Source organism: Lycorma delicatula, chromosome 1, assembly GCF_047948215.1.
Source record: "Lycorma delicatula isolate Av1 chromosome 1, ASM4794821v1, whole genome shotgun sequence".
NCBI lineage: Eukaryota > Metazoa > Arthropoda > Insecta > Hemiptera > Fulgoridae > Lycorma > Lycorma delicatula.
Window position 1 is genome coordinate 204,670,478 of NC_134455.1, and position 24,886 is coordinate 204,695,363.

The 24,886-nt window shown below is 29.5% G+C and overlaps 1 protein-coding gene across 2 annotated transcripts in view; it reads left to right on the top strand.

Moving 5' to 3' along the window:
- LOC142327626 (protein scarlet-like) overlaps positions 1-24,886 on the top strand; it is a 104,106-nt gene that overhangs the window by 72,379 nt on the left and 6,841 nt on the right. The window contains exons 10-14 of one of the 2 annotated variants that reach the window (XM_075370834.1): positions 3,681-3,786; positions 6,086-6,310; positions 10,938-11,073; positions 19,544-19,649; positions 22,651-22,751. In XM_075370834.1, coding sequence (XP_075226949.1) covers positions 3,681-3,786; positions 6,086-6,310; positions 10,938-11,073; positions 19,544-19,649; positions 22,651-22,751 — 674 coding nt within the window. The remainder of the gene's footprint in view (positions 1-3,680; positions 3,787-6,085; positions 6,311-10,937; positions 11,074-19,543; positions 19,650-22,650; positions 22,752-24,886) is intronic. The other variant, XM_075370841.1, reaches the window with a different exon arrangement.

The window sequence follows — 24,886 nt, forward strand, 5'->3', positions numbered from 1 at the left end:
GCAGTTATACATATTCATAAGACAATTGGCATAAAACATTATCTCATCTGTGAAAATGATATTTTAAGAACTTTTATCATCTATTTAGCCTGACATGTTTGAAAAATCAAAACATTTGACATATTCTTTATTTTTTAGTTTTTTGTCTTAGTTGATATTTTTGCATGTCTGCTATAATCTCCTGCATAATGCTGTATACAGTAAATTGAAGAGTACCCAAGTTTCAAACTGATTGACGTATTCAGGTTTATTGTGCAAGATTGTAGAATATGCTCATCATCTTCACTTCTACATTGACTTACTTGACATTTTCTCTATTCTACTTGTAAATTTTTTTTTAGATTTTGAACATGTAACTATTAATTTATGTGTTTGGAACTATTATACAGTTCATCTATCTAAACTTACACTGAACAATAACAGACTTGAATTCTACAAACTGTACAAAACATGCTGTACGTTTATTTACACTGACACTAGATTACCTTCAAATTAGTACCTGCTACATAGGTAATATTCAGCATTATCAATATAAATTGAAATTATTTAGTGATAATTTTCCTTTACAGCAATTAAAAATTTAATTAGATCTGTTGAGTGGAAAGTTATTAAAATATTGAATTTTGTGATTCTGTTTTTAAAACGATTTAATTTAGTTGTTGGGGCTTGCATAATATCTTTTCTTAAACACTTTATGGTGGTTTTCTTGAAAATTGCAAAAAAAAAACAATTTTTTGGTAGATTTACGTCATCTTCTCTTTATTACTTGAAAACAGCTAAAATGTACCAAAAGTTATGCTTACATAAAAATAATTCAGTTTTATAATGCTACCTTAAAAGGGTAATTTATTATTGAGACCATACTTACATATCTTGAACCATGTCATAGTAGAAAAGATGTAAACTCCCTTTTACATCCAGATCACTTTCCAGACAAAATTTCACTATAAACTAGTTTTAATTTATGATGGTTTTTGGTTTTATTTTGAGAAGTAAATTCTACCTTCATGTTCTACTTTACTGTATCTGTAAAGTATAATCTGGGATTTTTACGAATAGCAGCTTTTGTAAAGCCACTATATTATAGCATTAAAAAACACGAACAAAAAACACTACAAGTGTTGAGTGCATATTTATTACAAACAAAATATTAGTTTGGTAAAGGAAAATCATAAAAGTAATCCTAAAAGACATGCTAGATTTGTAAAAAATAGAAGGGATGACTGTTCATATTACATTTAAACTGTGCATTTAATGTTGCATTTATTATTAGTTGTTAATAAATACATTTTCATTGTTTTTCTTTTAATAAATATTTTTTTTGTCTTCAGTCATTTGATCGGTTTGATGCAGCTCTTCAAGATTCCCTATCTAGTGCCAGTCATTTCATTTTGGTGTACCCCGTACATTCCTAACAATCTGTTTTATATATTTCAAACATTGCCTGCCTGCACAATTTTTTCCATCTACATCTCCCTCCAATATCAAAGCGGCTATTCCAGGATGCCATAAGATGTGGCCTCTAAGTCTGTCTCTTCATTTAGTTACATTCTTCCAAATACTTCTTTCTTCATCAATTTGCCGCAATACCTCTTCATTTGTCACTTTATCCAGCCACCTGATTTTTAACTTTCTCCTATAGCAACACATTTCAAAAGCTTCTAATCTTTTCTTCTTAGGTACTATGGTTGTCCAAGTTTCACTTCCATATAAAGCTGTGCTCCAAACATATACTTTCAAAAATGTTTTCCTGATCTTTAAATTAATTTTTGATGTAAACAAGTTATATTTCTGACTGAAAACTCATTCCACCTGAGCTGTTTGTCATTTTACATCACTCCTGCTTCATCCATCTTTAGTAATTCTACTTCCCAAATAACAAAATTATTCTACCTCCATAATTTTTTCTCTTTTTATTTTCACACTAATAATGGGCACTTGTAGGCATATAGACAACAATTGTTGTCGGCTTGGGTTTTGATTTTATCCTGATTACAATGATTCTGTCATTAAGCTTTTAGAAATACTCCACTCACTTCCCTATCTTCTTGTTTATTATGAAACTTACTCCTGCCTGCCCTTTATTTGACATTGAGTTAATTGTTCTAAAATCACCTGACCAAAAGTCGTTTTCTTCTTCCCACCAAACCTTTCTTAATTCCTTCTACATGTGCATATAATATCCATTTCCCTGTTTAAATTTTCTAACCTACCAACCTCTTTTAGACTGCTAAGATTCCATACTCCAACTCGTAGAATGTTATTTTTTAATTTTCTGATGACCCCTTCCTTAGTAGTCCTCACCTGGAGATCCGAACAGGAGACTAGTTTACCTCCAGAATATTTTACTAAGGAAGGCGCCTCCATCTTTGTTACATGAAAATGCAGAGAGCTACATTTTCTTGGAAAAATCAGCTGTAGTTTTCCATTGCTTTCAGCTGAGAGAGAGCTTGATCCTCAGGTCAATATCATGAAATTAATTTGTGATTTTAGCTGATTTCTATTAACATGTTCCAGTCTGGTCTGCCCATCAGAAGTGTATAATATTGTAAAATTGATTAGTGAATTATTAAAACTGATTTTAATGATGTTGATATAAAAAAAAACAGTAGTGGGAAAATATTTATGCCAGATGTCAGCTAAGCAAGAAAAGCACAAAGATGTTAGCAAAGCACTTTTATCACATATACTTGTCAAGATTTTTACATTCAAATTACATAACTTAATGGTTAAAAATGCATGAAAACATTAGTTCTAATACTAATTAATATTTTTAATTTAAAAACACATCACTTTAACATAATTTTAAGTTACTGAAAATGTTAAACTTTGTCTCTTTTAGTTGAGTTTCTGAAGTGAGTTTTTGAGTGAGTTTCTGAAGGTTTCAGTTTGAGTCGTGAGACTTTTGTTGCTATCTTCTGCCCTTAGTTTATTAATTCTGGGATGAATTGATGTAATAACCAAACGAAGACAATAAAGATACAATTTTCTCTGTTTCTTTTAACCAGTCATGGCAGAAAATCCAATTTCATATATATATTTGGTGGAAGAAAAAAAAAGAACTCATTGCTACTTCAAGTAAATTTGAATATCAATTTTTCATTCTTACCCAGAATTTTTTATTAATCATAAAATTAAAAGTGCTTTCCATTTCTTTGTCATTTAATTAGAAAGCACTTTTAATTTTGTGATCCTTCAATAAGTTGAAGAATTTCTTCATGGGAAAGGGCTGACCCATTTTGTTCAACAAAACATTTGCTATCTAATATTTTGTCTCTGGGCTCTTCATGTTCAGGATAATACTTTACAATCAATAATATCTTCAAGTGTAGTACAATAATTTGTAATTTGTGTCTGCATTGTGGTGGTTGTTTCAGAGCTTTGTAAAATCATCTCTTTATGCTAATAAGTAAATTAAACATTTTTTTCTCCTTCTATAGATTAATAAAAAATATACAGAGGATTTTTCTGTTTACTTTCAAATTTGATGTAAATGTAATAAATAATCTGACTAAAATATTATTACTAGTTTTTTATTATTTTTTTCATATTATACTTTAATATCAGTAACATTCTTGTTGACTGATAGAACTGTAAAATTTATTCTGAACATTTATTGTTCCAATTTTTGTTGAACTTATTTTGTTAGAAATTAACATGTTTTTTTTTTTAATTTTTAGCCAAACACCTAGTTACTTTACTCAGACATACTGGTTAACTTGGCGGTCATTAATAGAAATAAAACGCAATCCACAGGATCAGATAATCCGTCTGGCATTTTACATGGTAAAATAAGTATGATGTAGTTTAAAAAGTAATTTTCAAATTTATTATTCCCATTATTCTTTATGAATGATGCCTTACTCTGGAATTGATCTAGTTCAGAAATGAGGGATCTTTTAATTGTCTGTTTTAATATCCACTAATATATAAATATATTTTTAAAATGGAAGAGGACATTAGTGTTGAATAGCTAATGTTTAATAATGATATTTAATTAAACATTTTACTATGAATACCATTACTTTATTTAATAATATTCAATCTATTAATCAAACTAAATAATGAAATATATATAAAGATAATTACTTATTCTGCATTCTTCTCTAATAACTAACAAGTCACTGGATATTTGGATTTACCTCCATCATCTTTTGTGAAATATTCTGAATTTTAAAAATTGCTTGTGTTTCTGAAGCATTTATTGATTGTATGATATTCTGGTATTTTACAATTAAGTTATAAGAAATTAACACAGCAAAATATTTAAAAAATTGAATAATTTTTAATTACCAATTAAAATTTTCTAATGAATTAGAAAATAAAAGAATATTAACTTTCTAGCTATAAAAATACTGTTAATTATTAACTTTATTTTGTAACGCAAACAGGAAATAAACAGCTACATAAGAAAACATACAGACCATCATTACCTGCTTGAAGGGAAAGTAAAAGCCACCTGTTTGAAGTTTCAAAAGGTTTTATTAAAGAGTTGTTCGCAATTATATTTAAGTGCTTGGAATGTGCTGCTAAAATGCATTCTCAGCGTTCACAAAAATTGTAATGCCCTTTCCCCAATCAAAAAAAAAAAGTTCCTAGAAAGCTGTTCCAAATTTTATTGATGTTGTTTTACATATATTCACCAAAAGCAATATTAATTTAAAAAAAAAATTTCAAATGGGAGGCAGAGTTAATTTTTTTTGTTGATAGCATCTTGAGCAAATAAATACCAGTTTTTTTTTTCAAGAGGAGACCTACTGGTAAACAAGTTATGTCAAAAGATGTTTTTCTTCATAATGTTTTGTGAAACAAAAGAATAGTATGAGAATAAAATAAATAATAAATTATTTTCAACCATAATTACAGAGCAGAAGTAGCATTCACTGTGAAATACATCATTTGCCTACCCATTAAAATAGGTCCAAAAAAAGTCTCTATTAAATTGCTAATAACTGTAGAACCAATTTCTCATATTCATCCAATTTTCATAAATGAAATATCAAAATAATTTTCAGTCTGTTTTCTAAATGTTACTCTTGGTAGGTGTCATATAAACATGATATAGTGAATGACCAAAAATACTAGTACATGAAAAATGATGGTGTATGACAGGCACTCTGTTTAGTCTTTACTGTTCTCAAAAATGAAATTATCTTAAATCTAAACTTAAAACTGTCTGTCCAGAATTCAATAAAAATATGGTCCAAGAATAATTTAGATCAACTGATTGGTTCTTAAATTTTAAGCAAGCATCATATGTGTAAAAACAACAAGGGCATTCTGATTTGTAAATAAAAATGTATAGTAGGTTAAAACTAGTATTTATGATCCCAGTATTTATTATAACTAATAATTTTAAAAATTCCCTGACTGCATCAAATATAAGAATTTTGTTAAGCTTGGCCCGTTGATATAAATATATAATTATAGTTAATATATAAAAAACCACTTACCAACAAATGAATTTGACGCGTTCAAGCACTATCAGAATTAATTTCCATTCTCGGGAATTCACATTATCATTGACCCAGACAAGTTGTCTGGGTCATAATTATGGTCATAATATTTATGGGTCTGGGTCATAATATATTTAGCAAAACAACTTTATACTTATACAACTTTATTGACATACTTGATTACTCTAATAATTCACATAATACTATTATTTTAGAAAAATAACATATATATTTAAATAATAATAAATGAATTAACAAACAGACAAAATTTAATAACAGCATTTTATACAGGCAATTATTAAATAGTAACTGTAGATTAGGTTGGCCAAACTGATCGATCCCCTTGCCTTTTAACATATCAGTTGAGACTACCAAATTGATAGGTGTTTATGTTGACATCATTTTAAAATATACAATGACCAACTGTTATAATTACGCAAATATCATAACTTTCATACAGTTAAATGTGATGTGATCAAATATGATGAATAATGTGAATTCCTGAGGATGGAAATTAATTTTGAAAGCACTTGAATACGTCAAATTCATTTGTTGGTAAGCGGTTTTTTATATATTAACTATGAATATTAAAATAAATTTTTTAAATGTATTTATTGTTTTTGTTACAGTTTATTGCATTGCTTATCTCTACTCCATATATAGGTATGACTGTAGATCAGAAAGGAATTCAAAATATGCAAGGATTCTTGTATTTAGTTGTAGTCGAAACAGTATTTACTTTTAGTTACAGTGTATGCCACACATTTCCAGCAGAGCTTCCTGTGCTTTTAAGGGAAATTGGAAATGGATTATACTCACCTGGACCATACTATGCATCAAAAATGATTATTTTGGTAAATTGTGCTTTTTGATATTTAAAGTTTTTTTTATAAATTTTTTAATACCCTTTTTTATGTGAGTTTTCTTTCTTATAATTAATTTTACAAATTATTAAGTACTAAGGTTATGAAGAGCTTATAAAAATAAATTTATTTGATTTTTTTTTTAAATATATGGAGAAATTATTCAGTTTTCTAGTTCTTTTGCATTGTTTTATACACATAAAAGACAACTCAATGATTTAAATTAATAAATTATTAAAACAATGTTGCTTACATTATTGATTCCATCATTGGCATTATGATTGTATCTTCATTTACTAAGAATTGCATTCATTCTTGACATAAGTATTCAGGTTAAAAAACATATTCTATAATTATCAACTGAGTGAGAGGTATGATTCTTTCATTATTATTCACTCCAGTATAAGTAATGAGCAATACTAAATGGTTATTGAAATAATGTTACAAATAGAAATGTCAAGATTGTTTTTAAATAAGTTAAAATCAAAAATAGATGTGCGCTTCAATTGTTAAACAACTATCATAAATAAATGCAGACAAATTAGTAAAAGTAAAAATAAATGTTAAAGTACATTTAATAATTGTCATAACATATACTATTTATTTATAAAATAAATAAAAACAAAAATCCTGTACTTATGAAGTACTGAAAAAAAGTATTACTCCCAGCATTTACGAAAAAATTTTAAAATTTGCTTACGGTACCAGTTAGTTTTCAGGAAAGTATGATCTAACTGATTATTTCACTTTTGACTTAAGAATATCCAATATAAATGATATATTTTTTTTAATAGTATTTAGTTGAAGTAAATACTTTTTGTAGTAAGTTAGTAATGGTTTGTTGAAATTTCTTATATATTCATATGTAAGTTTTCTCATATTTATTAATCTTTAGTATTTACTGATAAATAGGTATTAACATTAGAAAAAGTGTGTGTGTGTGTGTAAAATTAATGGATTTTTTTATAAACTCTTAATATGACACTTTCAGTTTTTAGAACAATATTGGACTATTAATTTGCTTTTACTTTTTTATCATGTCTGCAGTCAGTCTATTTAATATTAAAAAAGCCCTTGGTCTCGTCGGTATACTGGTCAAGGTACTCAAGCTAGTGGGACGCTGCAGGCCCCGTCTTCTACTAGACATGTATAATGCATGTCTGATGGCTAGGTCTTTTAGCGCCAGGTGGAAGACCGCACGTCTTATGCTAATTCTCAAGGGAAAAGAAAACCCAGAGTCGCCATCCTCCTACCGCCCATTGTTTATGTTTGACACAGCTGGGAAGGTATTGGAGAAGCTGTTAAAGCTATTTTGGCAAGGGAGCGCGAGGTGATCTACAGGAATCAATGGGCAGGCGAAGACTGGGTGATCATTGTGAATGAAGAAAGCACTCGCACACTCCTCACACGACAAGAGACCTGGGATCACGAGACCAGAGAACGATGGACCGCAAGGCTTATCCCTCTGGTCACACTGTGAATGGAGCGACAGCATGGAGAGGTGAAGTACTACATGACCCAATTTTTAACAGGTCATAGGTACTTCCGGGCTTACATCCATGTCATACGGTAAGCGCCATTCCCCGACTGCCTCTATTGCCCCGGTGTACAGGACGACGCTGAGCACAGCTTTTTCAAATGTACTCGGTGGGCGGCTATAGAGAGACACTAGAGGCGGATCTCAGAGCCCTGAGTCCCCACAATGTGGTTGCGATGATGCTTCGTAACCTGAGCTTAAATTTTGAAAAGTGTAGCCCGATTCATCAGCAACATTCTCAGGGCCAAAAAGGTTGACCTGGATTATCCTGACTAGCCTGATTAAGTTCTACCTAATCAGGCTAGTATAGAAGGACTCGAACGGAAGTAATGTGTTAAACGGTTCCAGGTCGAGTCCTGGTAAAAAGGGGGGTGGTTTTAGTACCATCAGCAGGAACCCGACACTTCGTGCATAAATGCATTTCCACCACCGTCCGCAAAATAAAAAAAAAATTGTTTTTGATTTTTTGTTGTTATTATTATATTTAGTTTTTATCAAATTAAATACGTAATTGAATGTAAAATGTCCCAAAACTTTCACTAACTGGAGATGTGTATTATATAATTCAATATTTATCAAATATCAATATGCTTGTTTGATTTCTTGTTTTATCCTAAACCTTTCAGCAAATTCTTTTGTTTTTATTATACATTTATTAAACTGAATACTAAATAAACTAAATACTACTTATTAAATTATATATATATATATATATATATATATATATATTTTCCTAGCTGACCCGGCAATGCTTCGCTATTGTTAGATTTGAGTACATATATAGGTTAAATGAACACAAATGAAAGTTTGATAAAACATTATAAACTGAACATTATGGAACATCACAAAATTGAACGTTTCTCTCTTCCCATTTTCTTTCCCTGTCCCTCTTTACCATTTCCCCTTTTTTCCTTCTCCTTTTTACACAAAAATATTTATTTTCACGTAACTAATATATATTCTAAATATGAACCAAATTGTTTTTGGCTGAAAAACCATTTGTTTTTAGTTATATCATCTTCGAATATGATCTGATGGTTCATAATTTTATATTTTTGTTTATATTTATAAATATAATATTTTTTGAATATATTCATTTTTTTTATCATTATTACATACTTCTAAAATCTCTAAATTATTTTTGCAACCAGTAATACTATAATTATAGTTAATATACAAAAAACTGCTTACCAACAATTGAATTTGAAGCGTTTTAAGTAAATATCATAATTTTTTTATAAATCTACATGTGAAGTTTTCATTAATATTATAAATAGGAGAAATATGAGAGTTCCTAAGTTCCTAAGATGGAATTTAATTCCAAAAGCACTTGAATGCTTCAAATTCAATTGTTGGTAACGTTTTTTTGTATATTAACTATAATTATATATTTATGCCAACAGGCCATATTTCAACAAAATTATTAGTAATACTATGTTTGCATTCTAACAAACAATCAGCTACTTCAGATATACCTTTTTTTTTGTTTTTGTATGCTGTGTAATGTTCTATTATTTTGTTTTTTAAATAATATTTTGGTTTTGTCAATGTAAATATTGTTACATTCATTGCAGTTACTTTTATGTATTCCCCTTATTTCCTCTATTATTTTTATTATTGTTTTATTAAATATTTTATAAATGGTTTATATGTTTTTTTATATTAAAAATCTTTTTAAAACAGAACAATCTAAAATAAAATAATTTTTAAAAGAATTATTTATAATATTAAAGAATTCATTACCAATTGAAAATGCAAAAATTGATTCTTGGAAATTAATATAGTAAAGTTTAACTTATCTAATTACTATGTTTTGGTGGTTTATATTTCATATAGTATTAAATTTATATATATAAAATGGTTTTATTTAATAATTTTCTTTCTAATTACATAAATGAAATGTGGTTATTTTTCAACACAACCCCCTCCTACTAATCTGTACTTAGTCCAATTTTTAACAGGTTTTTGAATTTCTCTCTCAAAAAATTTTTCAGATTGGTACATAGCCAATTCTACATTACTAATGCAATCTCTACATCAGAAAAAATATCCCTTTCAGCTCAGATAGCTGCAAAAAAGATTACAATCACTCAGAGCCAGATCAAGGCTGAACAGTGGGTACAGAGAAGTTGTTTTGTTGGTCCTATGAGATTAAGCATTATCCTGAAGTAAAATCACACCTTTTTAAAGTTTATTGCACTTTTTAACTTGATTTTTCCCATCAGTAATTGCAATAGCTCACAAAAGTTTTCATTATTTATTACTTCACCTTTAGGTATGAAGTGAATAAAAAAAACAGAACCTTCCATATCTTAGAATATTGGCACTTTCAACCTTCTTGCAAATGTGTGAGTTTTGAATTTTTTTTCCATAGTAGATAAAAAGTGTTTCCATACTAAACTTTGTCACTTGTTCTTGGCTTCAAATGATGGACCTATGTCTATTCAGCAGACATTATCTGCTTCAGAAATGAGTCTCCTTCATCTTCTTAACATTTCTGTTAATGTTGAAACTTGACATGAAACACAGCAAGTGCAGACTTTTTTAAAGTTTAAGCAATCATGAATGACTAAAAATGTCAAGACATTGCTTATATTCAGAAAACTTTCAGTTTCATCAGCTTTAATTTGTTGATAATTCTGAATTATTTCTTTAATCACTTTGATATTGTCTTTTCTTTGAAGTGGAAGGTCTATCTTTCTGTTGTTTATTACAGAGAAAGATCCTAAGTTTTATAAAGTAATTTCTTTTGTAGACCTAACTTCCACTCGTATAATAAAAACAAACAATCTCTCTCTGTTTTCCTATTACATACCGTAAATAATCTACTGGTTTCACCCGTTTTGAATTGAGTAAACAAATCAGTGCTTGGAATTCTTCCCTAGTACAATTGGATAAAGAAGCACTCATTTTAAACTGAGTTTTAAATTCAAATGCAAATACATGACAAAGAAATAATACTTCCAATGAACAAGTGATGTAAGGTTATGATTCTAATAGAAATCATAAGACAAATAAAAATTTCATTTTACTTTTAGACTGTAAAATTATTTTACGGAGATCTGAATATTTTATTTGCAGTTACCCAGAGCACTCTTAGAACCGATATTATATTCATCTCTTGTGTTTTGGATTGCTGGATTGTTTGGAGGTGTTATTGGATGCCTGAAATTTTGTATCCCTGTCATAGCTTGTGCAATTGCTGCAACTGCATATGGTAGGTCCACATACATTTTACTAATTTATTTCATAAGGATTTCATTATGACTTTTGTTTATTGTGACCTTAACATGTTTAAAAAATATAATTTTTACTTAATTATAATTAATTTATCAAAATGTACAAATAATTTAGTAACATCATTACAGATTCAGATATTCAGAGGTTACTTATTATATTTCTTTCATCTGCTTATGGTATTTTATGTAATTGTAATGGTTTGGTTTCTAGAGCATTGATTCAACAACCATCATGATTGACTCCTATCTATAATAATGTGTAATACTGCATGAATTATCTTTACTGACCAATATATTCATTTTCTACAAGTATATTCATTAATATTCTGCTAATGATAATTAATTTACCTTTACATCTGCGTAGGGCCTTTTTTGTATCAATTATATAAATAAATATCCTAAGTACAGATCAGTTGGTAAAAAAAATAAAGGAAGATCTTGGAGAAGGTAGATGCCAAAATAGACTATCAAAGTTGATAGTTCTAAGGTTCAAAATCTAGTAGACAGTTACTTTTATACATATTTGAATATTAGATCATGAATACCAGTGTACTTTGGTGGCTTGATTTCAATTAACCACACATCTCAGGAATGCTCGACCTGAGATTGTACAAGGCTACATCTCATTTACATTCATACATATCATCCTCTGAAGTAATATCTTAAGCTGGTTCCGGAGGTTAAAAAAAAAAAGAGAAAAGAGAGATTATATTGTCTATCTATAGCAAGGAAAATAAGTAGTAGAAAAAGAAGAAGAAATGCACTTTATTCAGAATAATTTATTACAGCTGCTGCGAAATCTTAAATTATCTTATCTTAAAATTGAATATGAAAAAGTGATTCCAAATTTACATTCTCTGCTCCAGGATATCACAAAGTTGCATGACCTGAAAACCAGTCTTTTTTTTAAATAACTGTTTTTAGTTTTAATTAGAGTTATTTCATGATTATTTTTAGGATTTTAGAAAATATTCCTTCTGTGATGTGTAAATGTATGTTTAATAAGGAAATGTTAAGAAATAAATTATAAATAAAATATGTTTTTCACATTTGAAAAAAATTATATTTTTCTGAATTGTATCAATTTTATAAAAAAAAAAATACATAATGCCTGCCAAGTAACCTCAATATCATATAAACTAGTAACTTCCAGCTAGGAAAAAACTGAAAGCAGTTTTGCTATAAAAGAGGTTGATACACACCTCCTTCTGCAAGAATGAGTTTTAAAAAACAATCTGTTAACAGCAGAATCAGGAATATACTAAACACTTCTGTATAATTCGCAATAAAAGTGTTAAAAAATCAGTTTCTTTCTGATTAATTATTGGTGAATATCAGTTGATATAAAAAATGCATTAATTCAGAATTATTTCTCTTTCCATGAATTTGTCTGAACCACCTGCAATTTTTTTTGTTAGCAAGCAACTTAGTGTTGACCTATAAAAAAAGTGGTTTTTAGAAATTCTACAAAAACTTGACTCAATTTTATTGAAAAATTACATTTAAAAATTAAAAACTTGAAGAATTTACTTATTTTCATTGGAAACATTTGTTTTAGGACAGAGAGTTTTCATTTCAGAAATTTGAGGTCACTGGAAACAATTATGATATCAAAGTGTAAAATTCAAAATGGTGGAGTCAGCATAGTAGTAATGGGAAGAATCATGAACGAGTTGTTCCTTCGATTCAATTCTTTATACTGAACGAAAGAATCGAGAATCGGTTTGCTGGAGAAACTGATTCTTTTTACGATTCTTAACAATGAATTGGATTGGCGACAGGAAACCAAATCTTTCTCAATCACGATTCAATTCGATTCATAGTAATCTTTCTTGTGCATAGCTTGTAGTGGGGGATCCTCCTACCACACCAAATCCTAGCATGCGTTTGTTTTCTTATATCCACATGTGACACATAACTTATTACATCACCATCACTAATATTTACTGAACATTTAGCAAATTTATTACTTCTGATTCAAATATTTTCATTAACTGTGCTATTTAACTGAGTTAATCTTAAACTATTAAATTGTATCTGTAAGCCCCATAAAACATTTTTTGTTTATCATCAACTACAGCAAAATGAGAGACAAATATATATTTTTTCAACTCATTAAAAGTATTTATATCTTTTTTTTCTTGTTAACCTTCAGAAGCACCGTCAGGAATTACTTCAGAAGGTGAATAAAGGTGATATGTATGAGTGTAAATGAAGTGTAGCCATGTACAGTCTCAGGTCGACCAGTTCTGAAATGTTTTGTTAATTGAAACCCAACCACCAAAGTTCACCGGTATCCACGATCTAGTGTTCAAATCCGTATAAAAGTATCTGCCTTTACTAGGACTTGAACCTTAGAACTCTTGACTTTGAAATCAGCTGATTTGCTTAAACACGTTCACCACTAGACCAACCCGGTGGGTAAAAGTATTTATAACTAGAAAATTTATCTTAAACTAATTTCTCTAAAGCTATAAATGACAAAATGGATAATTTAAAATAATATAGCTTGTACTGTACCTTATTTTTGAGCGAGCCATTGATTCCGCCTTTGTTTTTTTTTTAACACATCGATATTATGATTTTATATTTACTTTGATGTTTTTACTAATATGCGCGCAGTTACTTCACAGACACACACAAACATTTTGTTTTTAAACATTTTTGGTTCTATTATCACAAAATGATAATAATAAAAATTAATCAAAATAAATAATTAGTTAATACCTTTCAAATAAACTTTATAGTATTTTACATATTTACATGTAGAAATATAATTTTTTCGAAATTCTTTGATGCAAGTCTATTTCGCCTCTCTGTTATTAACTGTCCCACTTTTGAAAAAATTCATTCACAGGGAACAGAGGTTGCAGGAATTCAAAGTCTAGTTTGCATTATTTTGAATAATCTTGGATAAATTAACCGCCTTTCTTTCCATCAAGAGAGGATTTTGTGTACTTGAGATGAGCGGTTCATTTATATATTTATCTAGCTCTAAAATTCCTGCTACTGTTGGGTTTTTTATCAAAATCTTCCCGTGCGGTTGAAATGGAGGGTTCAATAATTTCTTGTTTGGTTTCAAACCTATCGCCTTGTTCGCTCTAAATACATTGAACTTTCTGTGAAAGTTTTGTATAAGCATTTTGGTAAGATGCCTCATCTTTAAAGCCTTGTTCTTTAAAGCGAGGATCTAATAGCATGTTTTTAAGCAAAATATTATTATTTTCAACATCCTTATATCTATGTTGCAATTGGTCTAACATCTTGTTACATACTTACTTTAACGATTTCAGAATTTTGAATAGCAGATTTAATCTTAAGTACATGTCTTGTCATTGCTCACGCCAATAAACAGATTTTTGAAATAGTGACAGATTTTTGAGAACTTATTTCAATAGTTATCTCTTCAAACATTTACAATAATTTGTACATTTAGCTATAACTGCCCACTCATCAAATGTAATATTATTAAGAATAGGATTCACCAAAGCGATAATCGAAATTAGTGGATATTTTGTTTCTAATAATCTATTAAACATGTGCAGGAGTGAGTTCCATCGGGTAGGCACTTCCTGTTTTAATTTTAATTTTTTAAATTCATTTGTCGCTGCATGTTTTGCAGTTTTGAGGGAGCATGGAACTTCATTTAAAAAATTCGACAGTTGCCTTCGATTTTACCACAATTGTTTTACTTCAGACACTGCTGCTTGGGCAATTAAATTAATTGTATGCGCTAAGCAAGGAATATGGCGTAACTGACAATTGCGAATAGCAGCTTTTAAATTTGCTGCTTTGTCACTAACAACTGCTCTTATTTTGTCAATAATAGCCCATTCATTGAATTTTCCTTGTAACTCAATGGTAGTGTTTTCAGCGGTATGTTGACTACAGATTTCCATACAAGTAAGTAATTGGGTTTTTAAATTACAATCATGGTCAATGAAATGGATAGTTATGGCCATATAATTATTATTTGAAACTGATGTCCAACTGTCAGTGGTTATTGCGCATGCTTCTATATTATATGACTTACGAATCTCACAAGAAATTCTATCATATAATTATCTCAATTAATTGAATATCTATCACTCGGCTTTTATTTTGAGGAACAGGTTTTGTAACAAAGGAAGTAAGGGATAACTGTCATGTTTTGTTTGAGGACAAAGATGTTATTGGTTGCACAGAAGAAGGATTAGGCGATTCAACAAGGTTTGTTAATTTAAGGGTTAATTGCTGCAATTCATTTGGTTCAGTTGCAATAGACGTAGTAGGAGTTAAATTATAATGCATTTCTGGAACATAATCAGGTCTACTAAGAATAATTGTAAAATATATCTTGAGCATGACAGTATGCGCAAAAGAACGACAGTAATTAATATTGTGCAACATAGCTTCCCGCCTGAATGAAATTAAAAGAAAAAAGAATAATGATGTCATATAGAATGTGTGCGTAACAGTTTAAATTTTCTCTTCTCAGTTTAGCGATGACGTTTGTTGATATAAGCTTGTTTTCGTAAAGGAATCGAGTAAGAGATGAAATAAGGAGAATCGTTGGGTAGATGAAGGGAATAGAGCATGCGTATTACAAGTAATAGGCTACTAAAAATCGTATTCAACCGAAAAAGAATCAGATGTTTACTTAAGAGTCGAATAAAGTTGAAAAGAGAAGAATCGAAGACATTTAGCAGGTATACATCAATTGAATCGAACAGGAGTATGGAGATGAACCGCTAAACATGGTTGAAGAAGAGAAAGAGAGCATGCACATTAGAAGTGATAGGCTTCTAAGTTTACTAAACATCGTATTGAACTGAAGAAGAATCAGATGTTTACTTAAGGAGTCGAATGAGGGTTGAAAAGAGAAGAATCGAAGGAGTCGAATAAGAGTTGAAAAAAAAATAATCGAAGACATTTAGTTTGTATGCATCAGTTGAGTCGAACAGCAGTATGAAGAGATGAACCGCTAAACTTGGCTGAAGAAGAGAAAGAGAGCATGCGCATTAGAGTTTACAGCTCTGGTAGTGGAGGGAAGGAAAAGAATCATTGAATCGGACGAACGATTTTTTTTTACGAATCCTTTCTAAGAATCGAATCGAAAGAATCGATTCCTGAAAAAGAATCGTTTAACCCATCACTACAGCATAGCCCATTTATGCTGAAAATTAATGCAAAATAAAAATTAAACCGTTTAAGCAAATGTTGTAATAGGGACTTTATGATAGCACTGATCTTGATTTTGACATCAAAATAACATTTAAAATGGCATATGCAGTATGGCTGACCTAAATGTGATGGTCAATTGTAATGGTAATCAAAATTCTATATTTTTAAGTTATAAATGTTTAATTATTTCATATGTCATGATATTATTTCTTACATTACATTACAAATTGCTTTAACTGTAAAATTACACACAGAAATTATATTAGAAATTTAATTACACATCCAAAATACATTGCTTATACAAATTAATTTACATTTTCATTTATCATGTCAATATTTTCTTCTGTAATTTCAGAAGATAAATAATTCAAACAGTATTATCCATTATTAAATGAGCAGGTTGGCCTATAGAACTATATAGCTTTCAGATAAATATCTTAATAGATATTTGGAGTTGAGACATGTTTTTAAGAACTGGTATTAGATATCCTACATTCTCCATCACCCTATTCTTCTGCTGCAAAATTTTAACCTACTTAAGTCTTGAATAAATCTATTTTAAATGTTCCTTTGTAGTATCAGCTGTTTTGGGTTAAAGATCTTAGTTTCATTTTGTTATTTTTACCTTTCATAAAACATTTATAAATATAAGAATTTGTGTGACATTTTAGAGCTGCAAGTAGGCTGGCGGTAATCTTCAGAATTATAATTCTCTCATCAGTGACACAGCTGGTCTCTTGATACATCTCCATCTTGTGAATGGTTTTATTCATGTAAATCTGCCAGTATAGTCACTTTCAACAGTGTTTCACTTTTAGTTACCATTCTTTGTCATTTGCAATACATTTCAAGTAAAACCAATAATTTTTTTTGCAAAAAGTGATTAAATTGATGTATTATAACACCGTTTTAAGAAATTGGTAAAAAGTTTAATATAAAGAAAACCAATTTCATATTTTAAAATAGGAGTTTAACTATAAGATTCCGGTATAGACATTTTTTAATTTTGTTTTTATTTACTACTATTCCCTCATAGCTTCTTCCAACATTTCTTCAGATTTGAAGGATATGACTTTTAACAATGGTTATACTCTGTAAAAAAAAAATAATTAGATTGTGGCATCTTCAAAATATTCTTTACATCATCTGAAAGTATACATTTCTAGCATTGCAATTTGAATGTATTAATTGTTGATATCTTATTTTTAAATAATGTTACTGCCACTTACTTGTAACATAAAGTTGTATGTATAAACAGTAAATGTGAAAAATCAAAAAAGTTGTGATCTTTAAAAATGTTTGTTTAAAAAAAGGATTCTCTTTCTTAATACATCATATGAATATGATTCTGCAATACGGAATTAATCAAGAACATTATTTGACTGATAGTTGATCAACAAAATTAATCAACAAACCTCAAAATATTATGATTAGCTATAGATTGAACACAAAAAAATATTTTTAAAAAACCAGAATTTCACCCATTTAGGTATAATTATCTACTTTAAATTATATGTTCATTTTGAATTTTTAGCTGAGATTAGTTAATCAAAAGCTATTGAAGTTTTTCTCAAGACATGCATGCCCATTTAATGACAAGTACACTTGGAGTGCTTGCCATTGAATTTTTTTTAACAAAGTTAATTGTGTAATTCTTGTTCAGACAATCTGTATTAAACATAAAATCAGTATGTAAGTACATTTCTTATGAAAAATAAAAAAGGATCAGGTTGGTCAAGAGTTCAGGTTCTTATTTTGATTACTTTTTGGAATTTTTTCCAAAAGGTCTCGTCAACAGAAAAATTACTTTGTTATATTTCCACTCATCAACGTTAAAACTGTTAGTAATTTTTTTTCACTTTCTGTTGATACAAACCTCCTTTCTGCAAGAATGAGTTTAAAAAACAAAATTCTGTAGTATCAGATCTGTGAGTGATGATACTGACAAAATTGTTGTGACAAAATTCATACATTAGTGACAACTGAGTCATCTGGATTATTGAGAGCCATGATTTTTTTTTTTATTAAATTTATCTTCTAGTATTTTACTACTGAAAGCAGACAATCAAGGTTATTGATTTTAGCAAGTATATTCTTCCACCATCCCCTCCGTACCGAGCCCTTATGGGCTTTATTGAAGGTCGTCTTCAAAACCTTCGCATATGACAGACATATTTTAGTCCGCCTCAGCCAGGATGCTCCCAAAAAATGTTATAGCCATCACCTTGAGTTTCAGCATCTGACGATATCTTATAGAGAAAGTGAAAAGTGAAGAAGTTTTCCAGTCTCTTTTTTGCATGACTAAATATATAATAGATATGCAATGTCACATCTGTATATTAAATATGCATTAGTTCATTAGCATGCCAAGCCACTGGTTAATGTAAGATGAGGTAATGTTCAGCCCTCAGCCCTAGAAATAAAATCTTTAGAGGAGAGTGCATTTTATGAAATTAATAATCTTCACTCTACAACCAGTTCCTGTGGTGAATAGAGTGAAGATGTCACTTGTAATTGTCTCTGTAATTAATTATAATGTAAAAAACCAAGAATTAATTACCTCCTTTTGATTATGAAATAATACATATAGTTGGGGAGTTTGTAGGAAGTATATTTAAACTTAATAGAATAGAAATTAATGGAGAATACAAATTTGTCAAATAACTGATAACAAAAGATAAAATTTTAGGTAATTATTTTTTATGTAAATTATTTATTTTTTTTTAAATTAAATTTCTTGTACATTATTCTATCTATGTTGGTTATTGAAAGAATTTCTTTTAGTTCATATGAATAACATTTGATATAATTATATTTTCCCATGCTGGATGAAGTAACGTTCTGTGCACATAATCCAGTTTCCCCTAGTAAGGGATATATTAATTTATTATTGCTTTACATTGTCAATTTCAGTTTTTCTTATTGCTACAACATATACAAAATATCTTGCTATAGAACAATGATCTTCTTTATACTACCAGTTGCATGGTGAAAAAATCTTAAGTGTTGCTACTACTAAATATTACTTGGATTTTGGAAAGCTTGACATGCTGATAATATATATTCAGCTCAGTGTAAAAAGAAGTGGAAACCACCTCATTCCTCATTTACTCTAGTAAGTCTGACATGGGTTCTTCTTATTCTTGGCAGTTACTACACCATTTTTGTGTGTGGATTTTGTCTTGTGTCAGTCTACCTGTAGCTGTTAGGTTAGGACAGCCAACATAGTGACATGAGCATACATATTATGTTTATTGAATTTAATGTGTTTGTGTTTTTTGACAGGTTGTCTTATATCAGCAGCATTTGAATCTGTAGCCACTGGATCATTAGCATCTGTTCCAGTTGAACAAATCAGTCTCATATTCTGTGGAATATTCATGTCATTGAGGTATTTTATAATACAATTTAAATCCTTTATGTTATGAAGTTTTTTTACAATATTGAAAAGTTATTTAATTTAATAAAAAATAAGTTATTAACATTAGTAAACAGTATATAATATTTTACAATCAGGTAATGAACAAATAAATAAAGAACTCTAGAAACTATTACTTATTTGCCAAAGTTTGAGTTTTAGATTTGATCTCCTTATCAAGTTTGTGACACATAAAATTTAGCTTTTTCTCCATTCTGTGGCATTATTATCAGGTTTTCTGTAAATAAAAGGTGATGTAAAAGCAGTGGTCGATTTTCAAAAAAAATGTTAATTGCTACTAAGTGTTTAACTTAAAAGAGGTCACTCAGTAGTCTCTCCTAAATGTGTGTTTTTGTTCAAATACATATATTAGTGTGTGATGGGTAAAGTAATGTGGAATATTTGGTATGGAATGGAGAGGACTATTTATTGCCTGCACATTTGAGGATTACCAGTCTGTATCAAACACTGGGTTTTGAACAAGGTTGCGCATAATTGTGTTTTGTTATTTCAAATTGCAGTTAACTGTTGAAGAACATGTATTCATAATAACTTATTTAAAGATGAAATCTCATATTGTGTGTCGGAAAAATTTCAGGGAGAAATTTGAAAAGGAAGCATCAGTGAAAAGTTTTATTCAGAATTTAGTTAAAAAATTTTGTGAAACAGGTTAGGTGTTAAACCAGAAACGTGCTCAACACAGGTCAGTTTTAACGATGCAGGTTGTACAGGACATTAAAGGGCAGCTTCAAGAGCTCATAAAAATCATTGCAAAGACTAAGCTGGGAAAAGAACATTTCACTAGGTTCAGTCCACACTGCAGTGAGGAAAATGCTGAAATGTTACCTGTATCTAATACAGGTTTTCCATGAGCTAATTAATGCTGATTATACTAAAAAGGTTCACTATTTGCAGCCCTGTGCTGGGACTGCAATATTTGTAACTTTGTAAATACATCTTGAAAGGTAGAAATTATTTTGAAAGGATTACAGCTTTTTTTCTTTTCCAGCCCTGTTTTTCTTTGCAATTATTAAATGAAAAAATATTCCAGTAGATATTTTTAACAAAATGAATTTAACAGCCCGCTATTTTTCAACTCCTTTACATTTTGCATTAGTCAAATATACAGTTCTTTATGATTATATGCAGGCCATCCTAACACAGCTCGCTGTGACTGTTAGGTTGAGGTTAGTTTACTGTCTATGTTGAAGAAAATACTTTTCTTAATAGATTGGTGCTTATCGTGAATTGAACAAATGTGGGGGTTGGCAAAATGGTGGAACAAAAAAAGTAGGGGCACAGCTCACCACTATTTAGATTAGTATCCGGTTGAATTCATATGGTGATCGGCGGCCGGTGGCAACGTATTCAACAGTCCTCAATGACACCGTCAAGTTTTGGGACTCTGTTCAAGTACAAAAGTAATAGTTTGTAATATTTTGATAATTTCGTATGATATAAATAAAGGCCTATACTATGTGTTCTTATTTAAATAAAAAAAAAATATTATTCATCCTTCTGAAAACAGGTGGCCGCTGATTAATCAGAAAATACCTGCATGCACCATAACTCAAGAAATGTATCTTTTTTATTTTCATCAATTTTTTTAAAATTTTTTCCTAAAAAAAGGTTTTTAATGTAGAATGCTTGATCATAATCTTTTATTTATCTCCAAAATAAGTGTTTAACATGAGATGCATGTAATCTTGAGTGATCAAATTTTCATTTTCTTTTTTTTACTGTGTTGTGTATGTCATTTTTCAATTTTAGTTAACTGAACCATGTTTTAAGAAACTGATAAATTCATTTTTTGTAATCGTTTGTTGCCTTATTCATATGCTTCAAATTGATTGCGTAGGATCTTTTGCATTACTCAAATTTTATAATCTGTTATTTTTTAAATCATAATCACTATCTTTCGTAAACAAAAATCCTTCACTTGGTAGACTTCTATTTCCTCTTTTTCTTTATAAACCACCTAATGTTACTCTAGACATTTCTAACATGGAAAATGCATATCACAAAGTTAATAATTTAATTAACTGTTTTCTTCCGTTACTGAAACAATTTCATTCATGATATTGGTATTCCCACACCATATTCATCTGCCAAATCATTTAATATGTCTATCAATTTTTTTAGGATTTTCACTGTATAAATATACTAGAATATGATTTAATTTTATGCATTGTAAACCCTTACTGTTAAAAGTTACATCCACAAGGTAGTCAGGAACCTGTCTTGTTTATTATTTAGAAAAGGATTTTCAATTACATTGTTATATCTGTATAAAGAGAAATAAGAAGAAAGATTATTAAGGTTTTTATTGTTGCAAAATTTGGTCATATTTTGTATAAAATAATATTTCCACTTACTAACAGTTTTTAATGTAAGTATCTGAGCACTTTTGAAGTCACTTCTCCACATCAGGGATTATTTGGAGTTATTAATTTACTGTTCATGTATACAATTGTTTTATGTATAATTAAATTGAAGTTAAAATTGTTATGTTCATAATAGTCTATAGTTAATTAATAAAATAAGTTATAAGTTAATAAAAACATAACGTCATGTCTGTAAGAGGTTTACGACTATTATGAGAATGAAATGAAATAGTAATTATAATAGGGTTCTATTGGGACATGATGTTACATTTTTATTAACATATAACTTATTTTAATTGACAATCGACTATTATGAACATAACAATTTTAACTTCAATTTAATTATACATAAAAAAATTATATACATGAATATTATTAAATTAATAACTTCAAATAATCCCTGATGATGAAAAATGACTTCAAAAGTGCTCAGATACTTACATTAAAAATTGTTGGTAAGTGGAAATATTATTTTATATAAATTATGTTAATACTAATGGTACCAAATGCTTAGAAAACTAAATTTGGTTATATTGCTTTTATAATGTGTTAATGTATTATTTCTTTAATTTATAAACTGATTTTTCCAGTGATGTTCCATTTCCATTTATTCTCGTAAAATATTTGTCAATGTTTTACTATGGTATTGAAGCTGTCTCAATACTTCAGTGGTCTGAGGTTGATTATATTCGTAAGTATCTTTTGCAAAATTACTTGGAATGAAAATTGTAGCAATCAAGATTCACTAACTTAGAAATATTTTTAAAAAAATAATATCTTGTAAATAATCCTCTTAAAACATTCAGTGCAGGCTATTCATATCCACGTAGTTGTCGTCCACTGCTAGGAGGGTATTACTCGTTTATGAGTATCATTATTGTAATGTTTATCATGGTTTAGTTTGAGCTCAGCTCATTTATATATCTGGTTTCCTGGCAATTCTGTTTTTTTTTTACTTTTTCGCCGAGTTCATAATGTTCAAGCCAGTAAGTCAACACATTTTTTATTTTAAGTTATTTTTTTTTTTAATCTGTTCTAATTTTTGCACATCAGAGGAGTTGTCTAAAAGTGAGTTGGATGATGATGAAATAAATCACATTTGGGTAAATGATACTCTAGGATTAAGGCAAATTCCTTTCAGGCCTGTAAGAGAGTGGATTATTGGTACCAATTCCAGGGGGAGAGCAGATCAATAGACTACTCGTTTTGTTTACTTGTGGACAATATTTTTTTAAAGTCGATTTGGAGAAATATGAACAAATATGCCTTTGAAATGTTTTGTGATCCTTCAACTTCTAAAAAATCTCACATAACTCAATAGAAAGACCTCACAGTATCAGAATTAAAAGTTTTCATTAGTTTGTTGTTATACACAGGATTAAACTCAATAGACTCACGATTACTGGAAAACCCAAAGACTCATCAACTTACCTGCTTTTAGACAGTACATGAGCCGTGATCACTTTCTATTAATTATTAGATTTCTCTATTTTTCAAAAGTAAATGCTCCTCAACTGCCTGTCCACCAAGTTTACCAGCCATTGCCTAATATTGACCGTCTATTCAAAGTCAGATCACTAATAGATCATTCTAATACAACAAGGATGTTGATATATTATCCGTCAAGAGAATTATGAATCTATGAAGCAATGATACTTTGGATAGGCTGGCTTATATTCAGACAGTATGTAAAGGGGAAGCGCTATAAGTAAGGCCTAAAGTTATACTGTCTGATGACTTGAAATGAACCTGGAGGGCTCATTTTTAAGTTACTTGTTTATGGTGGAGGCAATGAAAATCTGTGGAAAAAGTCGTACTGTATCTGATGAATGAGTTATTAAATTGTGGATACTCATTCATGTATAATTATTATAATAGTTTTATTCTCACTTTCAAACTTCTAGTAAAAGATACATATTGTACTGGTACTCTACGAATTGATCAGAAGCATTCCTCAGATTTATTAAAAGTACAATTTTGAAAAAGGGGAAACCATCACCCAATATGCAGATGGAATTATGATCAGAATGTGGAAGGATAAAAGACATGTCACCTACATTTCTTCTCAGTTTGACAACAAAAAATGGACAATAATAAATAAAAGAAAACAGGAGTGAGAGAAACCAAAACCAATTATATATTATAATGCACATATGAACGGTGTAGACAGAATGGACCAGATGATGGCTTATTATCCTTGTGAGAAGAAAACAATTTGGTGGTACAAGAAAATATTCACCTATATTTTACAAATGTTTTTGGTCTATGCAAATATGCACAGAGAGCATGACAAAGATAAACTTTTTATGTATGACTTCCATCTAATGGTCATAAAGGAATTTTTGCCACCTAAAGAGGAGCAACCAAATTGAACTCCTTCAGGACGTCATACCATGCACGACCCGCACAAAATAAAGATAGTTATGCAAAAGGTGGGTGGAAAAGAAAATTTTTCAGAGTTTCCAACAAAACTGGAAAAAGAAAGCAAACAACATTCATTTGTGAAGTTTGTCCAGAGAATCCAGGTTGTGCCCAGTTGAGTGCTTTGATAAGTTCCATGAAATGACAAATAAGTGGATTGTAGAGCAACTTCGGTGAAGTTGGTTGTAAATACTGTAAAAAAATTCATAAAACTTATAAATTAGTGTAATAATGTATAATATATTGATTGAAGCAAAGAACAGAAAGGGAACACTGCATGGCTGGCTCAGAATCGGTTCATTCACAGTGTACACTACTCGGATATGAGTACCAATCTATGACATCACAAATTACAAAATAAAATCCCTAAAAAGAGATTTTGGTTACACTCTACACTTCAGTACA